This window comes from Cryptomeria japonica, chromosome 5 (assembly GCF_030272615.1).
Source record: "Cryptomeria japonica chromosome 5, Sugi_1.0, whole genome shotgun sequence".
NCBI classification, from domain to species: Eukaryota; Viridiplantae; Streptophyta; class Pinopsida; order Cupressales; family Cupressaceae; genus Cryptomeria; species Cryptomeria japonica.
The window spans coordinates 187,568,794-187,582,389 of record NC_081409.1 but is presented as its reverse complement, the minus strand read 5'-3'; the positions used below and the strand labels follow the sequence as shown (position 1 = coordinate 187,582,389).

Sequence of the window (13,596 nt, the reverse complement as noted above, 5' to 3'; positions counted from 1 at the left end):
CTAGCCCAACGAAAACACAAAGCCCACAAGCATAACAACCCAACGGGGATTTGAACCTTGGTGGCAATTTCACCAAGCAAGTGTGTTAATCGTTGTATTACATGGGTCAGGATTCCCTCATGAGGCATCGCCAAAGTTCAATTTGAGGCAATCTTTGGGTGGAAGATGCCAACACACCCTTGTCCTCACTTCTCGATTGATGAATGTATTTGCCTTTGGAAAGATCAGATGTAGCTATGTGCTTGTCATTCTGTCATCCTAGGAAGTGAAAGTCTCAAGTTTTTTAGATGCCACTATGGTATTAATATGTTCGCAGATGACAATCTCCATCTTATTCTTTAGTGTCATGATTCCAACTTCCTTATTATTGAAAACCTGATTGTTCTCCTTCTAAAGTATCCAGATTAAGGTTGTTGGGATGACAAATTATAATCCCCCATACCGCACTTTTGCACAAAATTAGTATTAATATAAAGATTATACTGTTATTTTTATATTACCAAATTATATTATTATATTTTCATTTTATATTCCTTCTTATCCTTACTCTTGAGAAAAAATGTGGACTTTATGTAGGGACACTTTCAATTCCCCATTATGAATAATTTTTAAATTGAGATAATACAAAATTAGCTTGATTGGACGATGGAGATAAATAAATGGACTGATCAATTAAACTTAGAATGAGTGGAGTTGATAGGTGGAAGGGAAGATATAATTAGCATTAAATAATTTAAAGGTAGTTAATTGAGTGCATAATAAATAAAATAAAAATTTAAAATAATAATAAAATGAGTGACAATTGATAGGCGAAGTGAAGATATAATTAACATTAAATAATTAAAAATTAGTTAATTGAGTACATGAGAGGAGAAAATAAATAAAATAAAAATTATAAATAATAATAATATATTTTTTTAATTTTTTTTTAATTTTCATTTAAGTGTTACAAACATGTCAAATTAAATGCTTCTAGTTTTTATTCATGGACATTTATGCATCCACATGTGAGTATAATATGCCTTCAGCACTAGCATACCTATCTTTAGAAGAATATATATGGAAAATTGCTACCATAGGAGGTAGGTCCCTTCCATTAAACATAAAAAAGATTACATAACATTAGTTACATAATGTATGTATCAGAATACAATTGACCTCAATAGCCTCCTGAAGTCATTTGATTTGAGTTGGAGAGAGTGCACCTTTGTTAACCCGCACTAGATATGCATAGGTTGTCATCCTGTCATCCTCTATAGCTTCTTGTATCATGTAACTATATCCTTTAGTACCGTGCTTTCATCCAGGGTCTCAACATAACCTCGTCTTGGGCTCCATTGCAACAACATCAATTGCCATCTATTATATTATTATATTATAATTAATTTTAAATTATAGTATATTTTAATTAATACTAAATTATTATTAAGATATGATTATATTATTATGTTTTAATATATTCCTATTTTAATATTTTTATATGCCCATTGAACTTAATAATTTTTTCTAGTATCAAATTATTATTATTATTTAATTATAATTATATTTTTATATTTCTATTAACAATATTAGATTGAGATAATTGCAAGTTAACAAATATAAAATTGATTGATTATTGATTAGTTACCAATGAGTGGTAGTTGAGAGGTGGAAGTGAAGATAAACAAACAAACTAGTTACCGCAAAAACATTGTAAAATTTAGAGAGAGATATAATTGATTGATTAGTTAAAGTCAGTGAGTGCTAATTGAAAGATGAAAATGAAGATAAACAACACACTAATTACCACATAAATATTGTAAAACTTGACTTCTAATAATGAAAAAAATGTGAATACACTATTACAATATATAACCCAAACAATGACTTACCTAGTTATTATTATTAATTATTAGATATTATGACACTTTGTATTCTTATGCTTCAATGACACTTTGTACTCTTATGCTTTTGTTGAGAAAAGAGAGCATTTTTCATGGAATTGTGGGCAATCTTTGTGTGCTTTTGCATCGACAAATATGTCAATTTAATATCAATTTAGAAGTGTTTAAAGGACATGCATCTACCTATCGCCTAAAAGTAAACAGACGAAGTCACGCCCATCACGCAATCAGGAATATTCTCTCTTCAAAACGAATATCAAACAACACGTGAGAAAACTCAGACAGAAGGGACGGTGAGGTCAAGCGTGAGGGGTTTGTTGATGCCACCCACCTTCCGGTGGTTTGAAGGGCTTTATGCTTTAGGGTCAATATATATATCACATCCGCTTGAAATATACTTTGTGAATATAGCGCAACTGCATCCCAGCTCAAGGGTCTGCAGCGAAAACAAGAAAGATGTTGTCTGCACATTTGCTCCTGGAAGAGCCCATTAGGATGGTCTCCATTTTGGAGCCATCTAAATCGGTAAGTACTATGAATTGACCAATTATCCACTAAATCAAACCCTATAAATGGGGTATTCATAGTTTGCTTTACAGACACAAAGATCGAAAGACCTTGAAACTTGTTAAATCCTGCAACTATATATTCTATGCATTATAAAGATGTAGTAATTAATGTAGGGAGATTTGTTTGCTTTCAATTGCATGATATGTCAACGATGTATTTTGTGTGAATTTACAATGTACATTGATTAGCTGGCATGGAATTACAGTTAAACTTAGATCCTCTTTCTACAAAGTTACAAACAGATCTGTTAAAAGGATAAATTACTGAATGTGGTTCGTTTTGAGCTGATTTTGGCTGTACACTTGCTTTCAAGACACTTTAATTATGCGTGGTTTTACCCAGAAGTTATATTTATCTGGGCCATTGAATTATTCGCGTCTGTTGTTTTTTTAATCTTTCAATTCCTAAAAATTGAATGGTCACTGCCTCACTATAGCTGAAGTAAAACGAAAATAATCTTTTAGAGCTACCATCAGATGAAGGCTTTATTGAAAGGCAACTACATTTTTAATTTCTTTGGATGAGCTTGGACACAAATCCAGGACCTACCATTCGTTGCACCAACTATACTTTTTTACAGGAGGGTGGGTTGTAGCTGACAACCTCTTTATGCCACACTTCTGTGTCGGAACTGTTAAGTTGGGTTCTATACCCTGTTATTTTTCATGGAGCAGCCAAGATTCAAATCTAGAACCTTCCCATGATTATGCTTGACATGTTGGGTTGGGACGCTCTACTGCTTTGAGCTACCAGACCCTTTGTGTTTCAGAGTGTGGCTTGTTTTTCTTCCAACTTCCATTACATCCACCAAATTCCTCATTGTTGTGGCACTCCTGCCAATTCTTGAATCTGAGTCATTATTTCTGTTAGTGGGATTATCATTAGATTATACCATGGCAGACATTGGTGTACAAATTATATGACCAATTATGGGAATTGGGGAATGGTATGCTGAATGACTAACCAGCTGCTTTTGTTTTCTTAGTAAATCTCAGACAAGACTATGGGCCACTTTAAACCTGATTTAGGGGAAGTTTAGATTGCATTATTGTGACACATTTAAATGTTTCCCATGTTTTGTGCTCCATAACCTTGCCTCATGTCTTCTGGGGTTATGGTTTGCCCTTGTGCGATGAGAAAAAATTGAACCTGGGCAGAGTGCGCCCCATCACCAATGCACCACAAACCCTGAGGCAGCTAATCTGTTATGTAGTGTGCTGAAATTTTGGATTGAATGCAAAAGGCCAAAATACTAATTGGAATGCACGATTAAAAAAAGATACTAATTGGTTGAAGGATCTCCTTGTACATGAGAGAATATTCATTGGAAAATGGAGAAACTTGATTTATTTCTCTCAATGAATATTTTATTGCATCTCTTTTAATTAAAAGACCAATTTCAAATTTGTGTCTTCTTTATCTTTTTTGATGAGGGTGAGGGGGAGATGGAGAAGAGGGGACGTGGAGTGGGAACACCTAGAAGTATCCCCAACATTACCATAAATGATATTTGAATAGGAAAACATCACAGGGATGGAGGGACAGGGTCCGAGCTCCAAGAGGTGGTGATCTATTCCCATAGAGCATAGGAGATTACAAAGCTTACTCCATCATGACTGTCTTGGGATATATGCAACTCAGCTATTTGTAACTTGTCATTTGATAGAATCAGAACTTCAACGAGGCTAGGAATTCAGATAGTTTTTTGTAGGAATCCTGTTATTTATGTTGATTTTCCATCTCATTCCATGTTTACAGTGGTTCAATATTGTGAGAGAACCTCTGAATCCTGTCCACGAACAAGGTGGAAAGCAATAAAAATAAAAGTGTATTTTAGTAACTTGTCTCAGAAAGTAGATCATTGCTCTGAATCTTCTAAACGATTAGCTGAATTTGATTGAGCCATTCATAATGTTGGAAGAGTTTCCACCCAAATTTGGGCCTTTTTTCGTTGTTTTATTTATGCTGAAGGCATATTACACTCACATAATGGATGAACAAATATGTATTAATAAAAACTAAAATCATTAAATTTGACGTGTTTGTGACACCTAAATGCATGAGAAGCAAAAAAAAAGAATTATTTATTTTCTCCTCTCAACTAACACTCACTTTAAGTTTAACTATTAATTCATTATATTTATGTCCATCATACTAATAGTTAACTTTGTAATTATGTCAATTGATATGATCATAGTATCAAAACTTGTCATGAGTCAGGCGAGTTTCCCGAGTTGGCGAGTCAAGTGAAGCTCCGCGAGTTTTGGTAGCTTGTGACTCAGACTCGGCGAGTTTTTTGCATAACTCACATGACTTGCGAGTCAGGCAAGTTATGGACAAACTCGCAGAGTCCGACCTCTAGGACTCGCGCTGCGGCAGGTCACATTTTGACTTGCAAAAAACAAAAAAAAAAGTTTTTTGACATGTTTTTTTTTGTATTTCTTTTTCATTTAACCCTAAAATGTCTTCTAATTGCTAGTTGTGAGAAGAAGAGAGGAAAAGTGAGAGAGAGGAAGGAAAACAAGAGGCCATAGGTTTGCAACCAGTAGGGAAGAAGAGCATCAAGGAGACCACAAATCACATTGGGGAGGCCATAGGCTTGCATTGAGAGCATCAAAGAGTCCATAGCAAAAATCTCTAAATTTCAAGGGTTTTTTTATTTTGTTGAGTCATTGCCGAGTCGTTGCCGAGTCATAGCAGAGTTAGCCTCGCTGAGTCCGAGTCTGGGAACTTTGGATATGATAATATAATAATAATAATTAGTCTTAATAGATTTTTTTGCTTGGGTAAAGAGTTTAATAGAAATATAAAACTATTAAGATATAGTAATATCTTAATAATAATTTAATATTGATTACAATATCATAATATAATTGAAGAAGTTGAGAAAATACAACTTCAGAGATCCCAAGAACACCTGCAAGCAAAATACCTATCACAAGAGAAGAATGGAGGTAAAAAACAATAATGGCTTTGAAGAAGAAGATTATCATTCAGAGAGGGAATCAATAATGTAAAAGTACAATGCAATCCTTATAAAAGGATAATATGCAACCCTAAAGAAACCCTAAAGGGATGAAGTGTATTTAATTATTAAATACCTACCATATTATTAAATGCCTAAGTTTAGCTTAAGTGTAGAGTATAATAGACTAATAATTAAATAAATAATTATTAGGTAATACAAGATAACTTTAACAATAATAATAATTTAATATTAATTATAATATAATAATTTTTTAAGTGGAATAATGAAGAATGGATGAACAAATATGTGTTAATAAAAACTAAAATCATTAAATTTGACGTGTTTGTGACACATTTTTTTAATTTTCTCCTCTCAACTACCACTCACTTTGAGTTTAACTATTAATTGATTCTATCTATGTCCATCATACTAATTATATCAATTGATATGATAATATAATAATAATAATTTGTCTTAATAGATATTTTTTGCTTGGGTGAAGAGTTTCATAGAAATATAAAAATATAGTAATATCTTAATAATAATTTAATATTGATTACAATATCTTAATAATAATTTAATATTGATTACAATATCATAATATAATAATAATTTAATATTAATTATAATATAATAATATAATAATTTTAAGTGGAATAATGAACAAATATGATATCTTTTGGCATACTTTACCTATAATTCTTTAAAAATAGGTATACTAGTGATAATCATTTCCTACATACTTATTTTTATGCAAAATCCAATTCTGTAAAATGTGGTGGTTCACCATTTCATGACCCATTGGCTTTGGTTATTTGTTACTGACATTAGCAATCGCACCCAACATTGTTGGTTAGGGGAACTTTGTACCAGTAGGTAATTTAAAAATACAGATGAAAAATAGTTTATATCCTTCATGTGCCTGAGAAAAATCTGATGAAAGTGCATGTCATCCATATGACTTGGTCATGAATAGACTCGGGAGGGACAAGCCATCAGAGAGTGTTTTGCTGAATATACATTAATCTGTGAAGCTTGGTTTTCCTAATTTGTATTTTATTCTCTTTAAATGGTGTATTGGAGAAGCCAGTGCTTGGAATAAATATAATCTATTTCTACTTTCTTTCCATTGTAACTTTGTAACATATTATAGTTTGAAAGTTATGTAGAACCTTTAGCAGTATTTCATTGGATCTAGAACTTACTCATTAAATTTGTACTGTTGCAGACTTTTTTTCCCGCATTGACCAAAATAGTTGGCACACTTGGGCCAAAATCACAGTCCATTGAAGTGATCGAGGCATGCCTCAAGGCTGGAATGTCTGGTTAGGTTTTTTTCAAAAACTTCTTTTTTGTGGCTTTGCTTTATATGGTACAGATGCTATTTTGATAGAATATGATGAATTTTAACTTTTAAGTAATGATTTTATCTGGGGCATTGGTATCTTAATTCTTACTGGAGCATCTATTTGACTATGACAGTTGCCCGTTTTGACTTCTCCTGGGGAAACAACGAATATCATCAAGAAACACTTGAAAATCTTAAAAAAGCTGTGAAGAATGTGAAGAAGCTTTGTGCTGTAAGTTAAACATTATTTTCCATGAGTCTCCTTCTTTTTTGAAAAAATAAGGTTAGGGTAACATCAGAAAGTTAGTGCGACCAACAAGAATAATGTTAAGTTGTTAACCTTTCTATTTATTGGGCATTGATTGGAAAATTTTACACATTTATATTGACTTTGGCATGCATGCTCAGTCAGCTTCAGCATGACACATAGCATTTCAGTTTTCATATGTTTTGAGTGTGTGTGTTTGGTTTTTTGGTTTACATTTCTGTTTTAGTCTATTTGTCTGCTTGGATGTTTACCTTTGGGCATTCATTTTTCAATGTGGATACATGGTTTTTCAGATAACATGATATATATTGGCAAATTTCTAATGATAGGGTGTAGTCATTAGTGGAAATAAGACACAAAGGTGCTGTGTCAGTCAGTGCAATTCTGCCACAATTCAATTACTCTCCCCAAGAAGTATGCTTTGTTGTAGCATAGTCTACCAGGAAATAGCAATAGCCATAAATTTCAGCAAAGTCAGTTTTAAAAATGAACTCATTTATTGTTTTGTGACTTCTTGTGGTCTCTTCCTGGTGCCCTATGCAAAAATTAGGATTTTTTTCAGTTTATGCTTTGCTGATAACATCTTTCAGGCTTGTTTTATATTAACTGGGTTCCAACTGAGCTCCTAAATAGATTCAAGATGGAATACTGTGTTCCTTTTTCAACCATCAAATTTAATATGGAATGTTGGTTTGGTGAGGAATTGATAGTGCGCGCTTGGGAACTTGCTTTATGCTTGGTTTTTTGTCCAGTTCTTTCAAGTATTGGATTTGAATTTATAATATTCCTGATTCGTTTTAGTTTTGTAATCACTTCCATGCTTTTGTTCTCTAAAATTTTAATGCTTGCATCTCTCAGGTGATGCTGGATACAGTGGGTCCAGAGTTGCAAGTTGTCAATAAAAACGAGATAGCGATTGAGCTGGAGGCTGATGCTTTTGTGACTTTGACTCCAGATTTAAACAAAGAAGCTTCTTCTCAAGTTCTACCAATAAATTTTGGAGGACTTGCCCAAGTATGTATTTTAATATTCATACCATTCTTTTAGACCACCTTTCACTTGAGAATTGATGATTATGTTGTAATCTAATTTGATATAATTTTTTCTTTGTGTTCATCATGGTAAATAAGCTAATTTTTTTTAGGTCTCATCTTCCAAAATGCCATCTTCCATGGGCAAATGAACAAGACTAACTTGGATATTAATTCCGGCTAAAACCCTTTTGTTGAGCTGATTTCTAATCTGGATTCTTGTTTGCATTTGCTGGGCACTTAATTGGATTCAGATTAAAGATACTTTGATATGAAATCTGCATAGAATAGAGGAAGCATCAAATTGACCCCCTTTCAGTTGCATAAATAAAGTTTTGGTCTGAGTTTTAACTTTTTAAATTGTTGAATGAAGGTAGCTTAAAGATACAGAATTTTTCATCATACCATGCAGGGCAAGTGATAAATTTTTGACCACAGAACATGGGAAAGCATCTCATTAGGGCTTTATGTGGTGGTCATGTTGCAAAATCATTGCATTGTTAATAAGCTTGATTTATCCAAATACTTAGAAAGATGGACCATGATAATCAAATGCTTTGGATTTGATCCAAATCCTCACCGGACCAATTCTTTTGAATGGGGCAGATTGGTCTGATCCAATTGAATGCCTAAATTTTAAATATAAGAGTACAAATGCCTGAAAGTGGAAGCTTAAAACTAATAATAAAAAAAAAACTGAGAGCCATTTAGTATTTATCTCTGATTATCATTGAAATTCAAAACTTTGATGCAATTAGATTTTTTGCATATTTTTTTGTTGATGGCCATGCATTGTTATGTATGTGTTTGCATATGTAACGAAAAAGGGGGAAAATGAGCCTTTACACCCCAAAACCTTGATGATTGGGCGAGGAATCACAAGTATCTCAAATGGAGCAAAAAAGATGAAAGTTATACATCTCCAAGGTTGTGCCTTTGCCCTTTCCCTTTGGCTCGGGCTTGACCCTTGCCTTTGGCACTACCTAACATTTCTCACCATTTTCACATTCATTGGTCCCTCTTCGACCCCAAATGGAATTATGCACTGGACCCTAAGCACGGGCAGCTGTTAAGCAACCCATATGCTATATTAATTGCAATTACCATGTGGAAGTGGTCTAATAAAAAAATTTCAATTCTGTTGGACCTTGCAGACCCTTACAATTTCTAAGCTTTGTAATAAATATGGTTGTTTTATGAAGTCATCCTCTGGTTTTTTATGTATTTATTGTCAATTTTTTTTTTGTACATTGCAACATTTATCTTTTCACTGCAAAATAATGCATACTCCATTGGTGACATGCTTGCATGTAAATACATAACGTTCAAAAGATGTGACTTATTTATTTATGCTTTTGTCTGTGGTTGTTTTTGTGTGAGTCCAGGCAGTGAAGCAAGGGGATACAATATTTCTTGGCCATTACCTTTTCACTGGAAGTGAGACTACATCTGTGTGGCTTGAGGTGAGAATCTACTTCTGTTGATTATCTTTGAAATTGTTTTCAAATGTATTTGCTTTGATACATTCAGTTCGAAATCAAATTTGTGTTTAAATTACTTGTTTGCAGGTTTCAGAAATACAAGGTAAAGATGTGGTCTGTCTTGTGAAAAACAGTGCTACACTTACTGGTTCTTTGTTCACAATGCATGTTTCCCAAGTCCGTATTGATCTACCTACACTAAGTGATGCGGACAAGCATGTAAGATTCTTTCAACCTTGTTAGTAATAATTAATACTGACTAAAAGTTATTCCATGGTAGAGTTGTTCTGGTTATAATTTTCTTTTAATTTGAATTGAAGAGTTAAATTATAAATCCAAATGGTTCCTATGGAAGACACAAGTTAACATCATTTGGCTGTGAGACAAATTCCGTTACTTCATTTTTCATGTCAGATCACAAGTTTTGAACTTCTGCAAATTTATCATAGTTGCAAATAATTGTTGAATTAAAAAAACAATTGGGGTTTTGTCCATACTTGTAAAAGACCCATTTTGGAAGAGAGTGGCTTGACATTAATCCATTCTTGAGCTCTAACATTTAATTAAACCCTAAATGAAAAATTCTAGAACAAGGAAATTATTTGTTGACTTGCCATTGTTACTGGTATTAACACTTTTCAGGCATTCTGATTGGACATCTACCATGGTATTTTTGGATTATGGTATGATGATAATGGTGGTCACTGGTCATGAAACAAACAGGTCTAGAAGAAGAATTACTTTTCTCAAATTTTCAATTATATATATAGCATAGTTATCTGGGGACTTGTGCTCTGACCTCTGGTACTCATCTCCCATATTGAAAACATGTCTCCATCCTGAAGACCTACATGTGGCGTCTTCGTCTTCAGACATTAGCAGACTCGAGATGTAGCTTTGCTGTGCCTCTATGAAAGTTTGAGTCAATCCAGATAGATTTTTTTTTGGCTAGATAATCCAGGGAAAGATTTTTACTTCTATGCAATTTTCAAGTTCTCTAGCATTTAAGTCTACTGTCATATCCTATGAGAATTAGGCCTGCATATTGGAGGCTGTGTGCATCAATGAGGACATTCTATATTTTTCATTGTGTTGTCTTATGAATTTACGATAACTTGTGTGAATTCTTGTTGAATGGTTTAATCATGTATTCTATTCTGTTATATTTTATGACTAGTGTTGAATTTTATACTTTCAGATTAATGGAAGACTGAGAAATCAGAATTTAACTATTAAATTAGATTGTTTGCAGTTAGAATTAATGATTTCAGACTTAGGAACAAACATAGAAGATAAGGAAAATGAAACAAGACACCATTACCCTGGGAAAACCTCCTAGGAGGAAAAACACAGCCAGAAAAGATCCTCAGATCTGATTATGGATTATATTCAATATTCTGATTACAATACTTATCTCTTAGGTAGCTTGATGAAAACACCTAGGGTAAACAACACTTCTTTGCTGTTCAAATCAATGGAAATGTCATCTTCAGATCTGCATCTTGATGACCTAGCTCTTCATATGACAGAAGTATTATGCCTTCAAACAGCAGACATACTTTGCATCATTTGGATGGAATTTGCCTTCAAGGTGCAGATGTATTTGCACAGAATTAACTTGCAGCAGATAGATGAATTCGCCTACTTCTCCAATTAGATTTCGCACTAGATTGCAGAGCTAATGCGCTTGAGGGTTTAACGAATGAAGATTATATTTGATGCTTGCCAAAAGTACTTTACCTATATGATGCTTGACCTTTATTAAGTCGGCTTGGTTTAATTTAAACTTGGCGCCATTTTATGTTTTATTCATCTAATGTGTGGCGTGTTCTTTTATAGGGTTGGCCCTATTTGAAGGGAACATGCAATCTTTTAAGTGTGGCGTGAGAAAGGGCCTAGCCCTAAAGCGGATTCCAATGTTGCCATTGGCAATTGGAATCCACCTCCCTAGTTATAAACAACATTCCCTCTTAACTAGGGAGGAAACAATTACATAATCAAAATATCTTAATCTTCCATCTTGCACACAAGCAAGTAATGGATTACATAATCAGAATGTTGTAGCTTTCCATCTTGCACACAAGCATAGATTGGAACTGCATAGCATAATCTTCCATCTTGCACACAAGCATAGAATGAATCCACCTTACATTGCCCGCAGAGGGTGGAGAGGATCTTTTCTACCAAATTACATTCCTCGCAGAGGATGGTAACATTTATTCTTCTCCTTGAGTTTCCTTGAGAAGATTACAATACCACCTTGCATTGCCCGCAGAGGGTGGTTGATACAACACAATGTATCACTGAGGTTGAGACTCCCTCTCAATTAAAGTTTCATTTTCCACAATACCAAGTCTATCTCTGAAGTACATAAACTTCACTTTGGACAAAGGCTTGGTAAGAATATTTGCAATCTGATCATTAGTACTGACATACTTCAGCTGAATAGCGCCTCTTTGCACCATATCTCGAATGAAGTGATAATGAGTCTCCACATGTTTTGACCTGTCATGAAACACTGGATTGACAGACATCTTTATACAACTCTGATTATCACAATGAATAACTGTAGGTTCCCAAGGTTGTCCAAACAACCCAGCAAGAAGCTTACGAAGCCACATTGCTTCTCTAGAAGCAACACTTGCTGCAATGTACTCAGCTTCAGCATTACTCAGTGCTACTGAGGACTGTTTTCTGCAAGCCCAAGAGATCACTGCAGATCCTAAGTTGAAACAAATGCCCGAAGTGCTTTTCCTGTTCTTGACACTTCTTGCCCAATCTGCATCTGAGTAACCTTCCAGGGTTATGGGAGTGTTAACTGGATACTTCAGCCCATAACCAACTGTGCCTCGTAAGTATATCAGGATGTGCTTGGCTGCAACAATATGAACATGTTTAGGCAAGCTCATGAACTGGCTGAGAGCATTCATTGCATAGCATATATCTGGTCTAGTGTTAACTAGATACATCAAGGATCCAATCAACTGCCTGTACTCAGACGGATCTGCAAAATCAGAGTTAGCTGCAGAAACACTCAACTTCTTTACGTTAGATTCCATAGGAGTAGACATAGGTTTACAATCCATCATTCTAAATCTTTTCAGAATATCAATAGTATACTTTCCTTGACTTAGAAAAATTTCGTTAGATCTTTTTGCCATACTTCTAGACCTAGAAAATAATGCATTAGACCTAAATCCTTCATTTCAAATTCTGAAGCTAATTCTTTCTTACATCTAATAATAAACTCATCTTTGCTAGTAAGAAATAAATCATCCACATATAGAACCAGAATTAGCATCTCATCATTAGATACTTTGAAGTAAATGTTAGAATCAACATCATTCTTACAAAACCCTAAACTTAACAAGTATTTATCAATTCTTTCATACCAAGCACGAGGGGCTTGTTTGAGGCCATAGAGAGCTTTCTTCAATCTGCACATATGAGTATCTCTTTCATGAATCTCATAACCCTCAGGTTCAATATAGACTTCTTCCTCAATGACACCATTAAGGAAAGCAGTCTTAACATCCATTTGATGCAGCTTCCAACCTTTAGTTGCAGCAATAGCTATTATAGTTCTAATGGATCTAGCAATAAGAGCAAATGTTTCTTCATAATCTATGCCTTCCTTTTGAGAAAAACCACGAGCTACAAATCTAGCTTTATATTTTTCAATACTACCATCAACATTATGTTTAATTTTAAATAAACCATTTAGAGGAAACAACAAATTTACCTTTAGGTCTAGGCACTATGTCCCAAACATCATTCTTGATGATTGACTGGTATTCTTCATCCATAGCTAGCTTCCAGGCATGATGGTTCAAGGCTTCTTCAACATTGCATGGCTCAGACTCAATGAGATTGCTCATCAATGCAACATAGTGGGAGAATACTTGAGGTCTTTTGCTTTCTTTGAAGGTGCCACTGGGAGCTGCAAATCTTTCAGCTTCTTGAATGGTGTTTCTCACCCGAAGTGGCCTCTTTTTGCTAACAACAATGTCACTAGGTATATCAGTGGGATCCATGGGCTCAGGTGGA

At 34.2% G+C, this 13,596-nt stretch overlaps 1 protein-coding gene across 1 annotated transcript in view; it reads left to right on the top strand.

The window, feature by feature from the left end:
• The first annotated feature begins 2,080 nt into the window (after positions 1-2,080).
• Positions 2,081-13,596, top strand: part of LOC131060887 (pyruvate kinase 1, cytosolic) — a 52,025-nt gene continuing 40,509 nt past the window's right edge. The window contains exons 1-6 of the mRNA XM_057994314.2: positions 2,081-2,408; positions 6,650-6,746; positions 6,904-7,001; positions 7,896-8,051; positions 9,454-9,531; positions 9,637-9,768. Of these exons, the coding sequence (XP_057850297.2) occupies positions 2,340-2,408; positions 6,650-6,746; positions 6,904-7,001; positions 7,896-8,051; positions 9,454-9,531; positions 9,637-9,768 (630 nt within the window). The 5' untranslated portion in view covers positions 2,081-2,339. The remainder of the gene's footprint in view (positions 2,409-6,649; positions 6,747-6,903; positions 7,002-7,895; positions 8,052-9,453; positions 9,532-9,636; positions 9,769-13,596) is intronic.